Source organism: Pteropus medius, unplaced genomic scaffold (assembly GCF_902729225.1).
Source record: "Pteropus medius unplaced genomic scaffold, Ma_sr-lr_union100, whole genome shotgun sequence".
NCBI lineage: Eukaryota > Metazoa > Chordata > Mammalia > Chiroptera > Pteropodidae > Pteropus > Pteropus medius.
The window spans coordinates 33,160,804-33,169,376 of record NW_024354875.1 but is presented as its reverse complement, the minus strand read 5'-3'; the positions used below and the strand labels follow the sequence as shown (position 1 = coordinate 33,169,376).

Sequence of the window (8,573 nt, the reverse complement as noted above, 5' to 3'; positions counted from 1 at the left end):
TGATCACCTACTACTTTAAATAGGGCTGAGGTCATTACGTCATTTCCCTACCAGCTTGGATTCTCTAACCCATGACCTAAGAAAGCAAGAAAAGAAAAGCAGCATGAAACACGCTATTGTTTACATTGCACCTTTTAAACCAGAGTCTTCAATAATTCCCTAGAATGCACATTTTGTTTAATAATTAAAGCCATACTTTATGTTCCTTTCAGAGTGACTCAGTTAAGACCCTGTCTTCAGCTACTTATCCAAAAATTCTAACGGAAGAAAATATTTTATTTGAAAGCAGCATGTCATTAAGATAGCATACTTTGTATTAGTCTACTTTTCTTTAAATTTAAACATGAACAAAGGACAAGGGAAAAAAAATAATTGAAAACAGACTATGGCTGATAAAAGCTTAGTGAGAAAGGATCACGGTGGAGCTTAAAACCTTAGAGAAGTTATCCATCATGGAAAAAGAGTATCTCACCACCTGATTTCACCATTTCCCATTGCTTTTGCTTGTAAATGCAGATGGCAAACAATGACATAAAATTAAGTTGTTGAATCAAACGTTTAGGTCACGTCTTCCCTCGTAAATAAAGGTCATTTCATATAACCTTGACTTTAATGCTACCCAAATACGGTTTTCCCCCACCAGGCCCAAGCACTATATTAGAATAGGGCAGCCACTCTGCAAATATACATATGTACTTAATGACTGGTTTCTATTAAAAGAGAACAGAATCACCAGTATGTCATTTGGATTTCTTCAGAGCACGGAGAATCCTATACAGGGCAAAGGACACTTGATATTCAGAGTGAGTGAGGGTTAAACAGAATCTCAGAATATATTGAAAGTAACGTTTATTTATTTGACATAAAATAAATTTGTCACCTCTTTTTGATTTGTAAAATATGAAGAATTTTACAAGTTGAATCCCACAATTCCTATCCAAACTGTAGACGATTTCCTCTCCCACCCACATCCTTTACCTTTTTACCCCCAGCTGCTTAGAGTTTTCTTGCTGCAAGGATAGTATTTACCGTCTTGCTGGAACAAGGATGCTGGTAATTATAAATTTCTCTGGCTTTTAGCTTGTGACATTATTATCCTGCTCCGTGTCTCTTTTCTTATAGATTTTAGATTTCTGACATCACAAGATGTCTTTATGGATTGTCGTTTTTCCCTCTGTGTTCTTCCTTTGGTAAAATGTAGAAACAATATTCAAAAGCAGGGAGTTTAGGAAAAGAAATAAACCACAAATCTAGGTTTCTGATGGTTTCTGATAAGTCTTAATGAATGACATGTGTATCATAATCAACATTAACTTCAACAATGTTTTTATTGTCTAAAAATGACAACCCAAATCCGTTCAGCTCCGAGCATGTTAAAAACTTAAATATGTTACTAAAATAAATACTAACCAACTGTGTCAAAATTAGGGTAAGGCAAATGAGTCGCTTGCCTTGGGCACAAAATTTAAGGGGGCATCAAAACAAAAAATGCCTTAGTAATCAAGATAAATAATATCTTAATGTAATATTTAACAAAAATTAATGCAAAAAATTAATGATGAACAAAATATCAGAATTTTAAATAAAGATGGGATCAGTAGTAGTGCCTTGCCAAGCTGTATTGGAGCCTTAGGCAAAAATAAAAATCAATAATATTGATCCTGTCTTTAGGTAGGATTTTGATTTATCACAGATTTTTTTGCTTTAATTTTCATTGATTTAAATATTGCATTAGAATATTATTTACTTTGATTACTGAGCTTTTGAGTGTCCCCTTAAATTCTGTACCTCAGCCGAGTACCCTAACTTAACCTCGCCTTAGTCCAGGCCCTGCTAACCAGACTGGCAGTGGGTAGGGTAATAAGATGGCATAGCCCCTCCTCTAAAAACATTAATTCAGGGAGGAAAATATGTATAGTTTCGATTAAGTCTAGTTACTACCATTGGTCAACCAACATCCATAATTTTAGCCCTGGTTTGGCGTAGTCTCAATTAGAAGGTATTTTGCAGATCTGAAAATAGAAATCTCATCTTTTCATTAATTATCCAGAGGCACCATATTATGAAAATTCATTACATTAAAAAAAAAAAAGGCCTGCTTAAGAAAACTCATCTAGTTCAATTCATCAAAATGTTCTCCTTCCACGGTAGCTTCCTCTGGCTCTTTCTCTATTAGTCTTGGCAGGAGAGGGCCGGTGGGGCTTCTTCCGGTATTCCACTTTTGTCCAACCCCCTTCACTGACTTTGTTCTCTTCGCTGGCTCCTGAGTCGGTCTCAGGGTGCAAAGGCATCCCTGGTATGGTCTTGGGTTGATGGCAGTCATTTGGACTTCGTTTGAAATCAGGTGACTGATGAGTATTGAGTGCTGACTGATTAACTCTGCAGAATTTTCCAGAATATCTCTCTCTGGAAGAAGTGGAATGCTGACTCTTTCCACTGTACCGTCCTCTAGGAGAAGAACTGTGCGACACACTACCACGATCATATTTATTCCTACTTCTACCCGAGTATCGAGCCCTCTCTGAAAAATTGTCAGTAGTAAGACTGGAAAAGCCACTGTCTCTGGAGTTGAGATGTAGAGAAGAGAAGTTTTTGGTCAGTCCATACTGAGTAGGAGAGGAACTTCTAGATTGGTTTACAGGCGTAATCTGCTGATACTTAATGGGCACCTGGGTCCGCCTCACAGCAGCAGCGTAGGAATCCTGGTCATGGAAGTACGGGAAGAACTGTGACCCCAGAATCGGATTGCTCTGGGAACGCTGTAAAGAAGTGTTGGATGCAATCTGCCGCATCCTCAGAGTGTCTAACCACTGGCAATCAGCACCTGCAGAAGAAATGGAAATGAGCGTCTTTTAATCCACAGCAAAGCTGCATGCCTAATTCATAAGCCTGACTATGGATAATTCAAGCCTGTTTGGGGTGCTCTAAGCTTTACCATTCATAGAAATTCCAGGCTAGGTATAAGGACATTTACTGTATTATTTATAAATACTTTTTAAAAAATGAGGGCATTTACACTTATTGAGCATATGCTAAATGTTTGACATTGTTCCATATGCTTTACTTACATTATCTCATTTATTTTTCTTAGGTAAATACTAATAATCTTATTCTAAAAAAGAAGGAAATTGAGGCTTGGGCAGTCAGGAAACTGGCCCAAGGTCACTCAGCTAATAGTTCCAGGTCCTTCTGCGTCTAAATCCCATCTTCTTCCCACTTAGCCGTGTTGTCACTTCTAGAATTTGCTGTTTAAGTATGTTTGGGTGGCAGGGGCATGTTTACTAAACAAAAGGCTTTTTGCCATTCAGCACTTTTAAATCCTCAAGAGCCCTAAATGTAGATAAAAGAAATCGAGTTAAAACAGTTGAGACAGCTAGAGATTGCTTGGAAGAAAGTTCATATCTCCAGAGAAGATTCCTGAGTTTCAGGAATAAGAAAAAAATTTTTTTCATGAAAAATGAAGTTTCATGGCAAACAAGAAGTTAAACTAAAATGGTCAATTAACAAGAACCATTTAGTAAGCTATATTGCAGAGAATAAGCAAATTCCTCACACTCAGAACTTTTGTCTTTCTCAGGGTCTGAAGTATGTTGCCCACGTAGTTGAGGTCCCTGGTGGTCCTCTCTGAGCATCTCTGGTCGTGCTTACCAGATAGAGCCTCTGGAGAGGACAGAGCATGCTTACTTCTCTCTGCCAGCAAGTAGCCTCTCTCACTGCTCTATACAGGGTACCCACGCCTCTGAGGTAAATGACTCATTTAGATACAGGTGACCTGTTGTGTCCAGACAGTCCTCACAGCCCTCATCCAACCACGATGTCTTCTTTCCTACACCTTGACTTCTGAATTTTAGCTTCCAACAGAGCCCTGATTTTGTTCAGTGTCTAGCCCCCTCCATAGAGCCATGTGAGCCAGGGGAAGCTGACCATATTCTGGCTTTAGTGACAGACTGATTCGTCTAAGCCAGATAGAGCGATGTCACATTTAGGAATAGACACGTTGCTCAGTTCTGGCAAAAGCAACGGGAGGGGTAGTCTGCTGGGGGTTTCTAGGCAAGTCTTTCTCACTCCTAAACATGAGAACAGGGAGGGATTGACCTCTTATTTCCTCTGGGCGTTGCCCTATCTTTATGTGATTAATGTGAACATGAGAGGAGCTAGGATGAGGGAAAAGGCAACATACCGAGGATGGTAGAGTGGAAAGAAGGAAAGGTTCATTCCCTGTTTTTAATGCGGCTGAGCTGGCTTATCTTATTGCACTTGGAGCCCTGCCTACCTTTGGACTTCTTGTTATGGAAGATAATAAATTTTATTGTAGTTAAAAACCATGGTTTAAGAACTTTAGAGTGAGCTTGAGTAACCTGGAGGGTTTATTAAAATGCAGAGTGTGGTCTCTACCCCCAGTTTCTGATTCAGCAGGTCTGGGGTGGGCTTGAGAATTTGCATTTCTAACCAGTTCTTGTTGATCCTGAGGCTGCTAGTCCTGGGACCACATTTTGGTCCACTGGAAAGGAGCCAGTTGAAATTGGATTTCCTGTTACTTGCAGCTGAAAAATATATTCTAACTAATCCAGGTGGTGTCTTCTGAGCTTTCACATCAAAAGGGAAAAAGAAATACAAGGAGGAAGGAAGGGAGGCAAACTAGCTAAAACTGGAGGAAGTTAAAGGGAGGTCAATCCTTCTTTTATCCTGCAACCTCTCTAGTTAATAATCAGAGGAAAAGGTTTATCCAAAGCCATACCACTGGGAGATTGAAGGGTACTGATTATTCCTGTGTACACTCTCAGAGAAACAATTTGCTTTTTCCTAAAAGATTTAGATTTATGAAAAGTAGAGGACACCTACTAGACATCTACCCATTGCCCTCCTTTGGGAATGTCTGTGTCCTCTGTCTACGCACATGATTATAGTATCCTGCACTGTATGTCCTCATCACCCCCTACTACTTCCCCCTGTTGATACAGTTAAGTGGTCCAGAGGAGAATGCTTGGAAAAAATAGCAACAATAAGTCTTACCCCTGGGAATCTGGAATCGAGACTGATAACATATCTCTTTGGTGATTCAGGAGGTAGTGGGATTTGAACTATGTAAAACTTGGAAGAAATTGGCTGGCATTTTGTGTTGTGGATTTGGGAACACAATGCCAGCTTTAAGTAAAAGAGAAAAATACAGCAGAAGTGGAGAGAGAAGACCCCCACAGATTTCAAGGGTGGGTTGTTATATGGATCAAAGGTGCTATACGGATCAAATGGGACCAGGGCTATGAAAGCCCTACAGAAGTAAAATGCGCCTTATAAATGTGAATTATTTGGGAGGGGAAAATTATTATTGTAAGAAGTCCTTAAAGACATGATAGTAGGCATGCAACACAAGATTGTTGAATCAGCAAATAAAAGAACTTAGAAACAGAGTGCCTCCTGAGAGAGTAGCTAGTGCGGGTCAACACTTACTCTATGGGTTAATCATGTGTAGAGACAGCATGCCATAAGAGATCTAGAAAATGTTTGTGGCAGGGAAAACTTGGTAAAAACTCAAGCCCAATCATAGTAGTCAGAATACCTTCTTGTGATTAATTGTGAAAGAAAGTAACCAAATTAACTATGTTGACAGAGGAAGGCAGATCCAGCATGCTGTCAAAGAATTTGATAGTGGAGGACATGTAAGCTAGGCTCTCATAACTCAGTGACATTAGCCATCAGGGTACTTTGTTTACATAGCTTCTCAGGTATATTTTCTTAACGGGAAAATAATGCACTGATCAGAAAACACATAATTCTGGTTCTTTTTGGCAGGTGTACTTCTCATGGTAAAAAGTGGATTGCATGAGAGTTTATGAATCCATCTCCTGTGTGTTTGTTAGCTTGGTTCAGTCCCGCAGAGCCTAATTCCAGGTTATATTAGAGTTTCTGGACCTACAAAGGTGAAGGTCAGAATCTCCCAAATCTACCGAACGATGACCAATTTACTAGCAAGTCAGCTGACCTTCCTCCATGTTATTTCTCAATTGTTTCTTTATACCATCTGTGATTACTATTACCACTGTCCATCATACACATTTCATGTTTTCTCTTTCTCTATCCTCTCTTACCTTTATTTTCCCCTTCCCTCCGCATCCCTCCCTCCCCATGTCATTCCTATGCTTTGATGTATCCGTGGTGTTCAGAACTCAAGAAGTTGCCCCAGTGGTAGCGGTGTCTTCATAGGTATGTTTGCTGGACATTGAAGAAGATTCATATCGTTATCTACAATTTTGGAAACTAAATATATATCTATATAAATAGATATACATATTTTTATTTACCAAAATAACAAAAATCAATCTTTACCTTTTATCATAGTTATCCAATATTGAAATTTATAATATGCTCATATTTATAAGTCCATAAATACTACTCTCCATATAATCTGTTTATAAAACCAATATTCTAAAAATAGAAGGAGGTATTACATTAGAAAGCCACATGTCTTCACAGACTGGCACTCGTCCCCAGTCTGAGAATTTGGTACTTAAGTGTTTGGAATCTAGTCTAGCACACATCTAACTTACTTGAGTCAGACCTACTTCCAGGGTTGCCCTCTGGGTTGGGGAATAACGTCTGAATGGCCAGTTGGACGGCCTTCACTTCATCCTGAGGTTTCGCACTATTCCACTGAATTGAATGGACGTGTTTTGTGCTTTTTGGAGTTCTAACATCGCTCTGCAAGAAAAAAAGAGTAACCCGTGACCAAACATACGCACGTTTATAAAGTAGAAAGGAAAGAAAAATTGGGTTATTATATAACTTCAGTTTAACTCCTTAGAACACTCTCATAATGCGTTAGGGGAAATATTCGTAAAGTTTGCCTAAACATGATAATTTGATTAAAAGGAAAAGTTTAACCACTTTATTGCAGATTATAGCACTTTATTCTTTAGTGGATTATAGTCATTAAAAATGTGGCTGTCTTCTCCTGGAATTTATTATATTTGGCAAATCTCAGCTTACCTCTTTATTTAATAAAAAATGAAAAACAATTTCTTCTGTTTACAGTACTTGAAAACAGACATTTTGTTTAATAAATAAAAATCTGACCACCATTTTTTGCCCAAGGCTGCCTCTGATCATCATCAGTCTGGGTGACTGTGGGTAGCCGGGTGGGACTAATTACCCTCGTGGGGTGTGCAGGGCAACAGATGCAAAAGTGAGACAAGACAGTTAAGAATAAGGATTTGAAAAAGACACACCACGTCCTTGTCCTGAAACTTCCCTAATCACCAGGTGTCACAAATCAGAGTAGATTAAAGAGCCTCTCAGGATTCAATAAGGTGATGAAAATGTGTTTACAAAGCCCTGAAGTAACAGTTACAGACACCAGTGGCATATCATCATGGAGTCTGAGGAGAAGAGGAGGAGGAGGAAGGGGAGAGAGAGGAAAGGAAGAAAAGAATGTGGCGTGGTGTGTCTCCAGAACGGACTGAGGCCTGCAGACATGACACTTGGCTGAGTTAGTAAAAAGAGGGCTTTTCCTGGGTGGTGGGGACTGGTCAACAGATGCTAGAACCGTCTAGATTCCAAGTTCCTCAAGACCAATCAATCTCTTTTAGGTTTTACAACCTGCAAGCAACACTTTGACAATGCTGTTTCTCAGGTGCCTCATCCCTGAGAAGCTATGCACCCTTGCTGGTGAGGATAAATGATCGCTGTCATATTATCGGCTTCCAGCATTGGGTCACCCTGAAGAAGTGAACTGGCCAGGGTTTAGAATTCTAATGCTGCAAAGCCAAACTCTGGTGGCTCAGACGACCATCACAATGCAGCAGTGCGTGAAGTCCAAGATGAGGCTGACTTCCTACGTCTTACTGCAGGGAAGAGAACAGATAGGATAGTCAGAGGACCTGGGTGGAACTCCGCCAGCAATGTCACTGATGTCTCAAACCCAGGGGCTTCCTTCATCCCTCCTAGACAATTTCTGTAGCTGCCAAATGAAGATAATGCTATCTATCTTTTGGTATGTACACAAGGTTAATAAGATACACCAGGTGTAAGCTTCTCTTCCAGTGCCTAGGTCAGGGTAAATCCTTATTGTTTCTTGAATGAATAATTGAATGAGTGAAAAGCACATCCTATTGATGGTAAATGCATTCTAATATCTGCATGGGTGCCAAGACTATAACTATTCCCCTTTGCCCCATTCCCATAGGGTTTCTCTACCTTGCATGTCCCATCAGCCATGAAGATCTTGCTGATTTTCAAAACAAAATTAGATTATTTAAAGCAGTAGGCTGCCTGAAACACCCCAGTGGCTCCCCACTGTGCTTATAGGTAAATCCAAACTCCTCTCCTTGGCTGTGAGGCTCTATGATCCAGTCCCTCCTACCTCTCTAGCCTCCTCTGTACCTCAGGAACTTGTACTTGCCTTTCCTCTGCTGTTTCTTGCTGCCTCCTTCTCAGAGCAGAAGAATTCCTTAGTCACACAATCTCGTGCTCAAGTCTCACTATTTTCTGGTTATCACTTATCACTCTCTGACATTATGTGTTACCTTTTAATTATATATTTTCCGCCCCTTAAAAAACACACTGGAAAATAAGCTTCA

General features: G+C 39.8%; 1 protein-coding gene across 1 annotated transcript in view; it reads right to left on the bottom strand.

Moving 5' to 3' along the window:
- Positions 1 to 1,262: 1,262 nt before the first annotated feature.
- Positions 1,263 to 8,573, bottom strand: part of MAP3K20 (mitogen-activated protein kinase kinase kinase 20) — a 154,281-nt gene continuing 146,970 nt past the window's right edge. Inside the window, exons 19-20 of the mRNA XM_039855520.1 lie at positions 6,546 to 6,696; positions 1,263 to 2,824 (exon numbers count right to left, since the gene is read on the bottom strand). Coding sequence (XP_039711454.1) covers positions 2,127 to 2,824; positions 6,546 to 6,696 — 849 coding nt within the window. The 3' untranslated portion in view covers positions 1,263 to 2,126. The remainder of the gene's footprint in view (positions 2,825 to 6,545; positions 6,697 to 8,573) is intronic.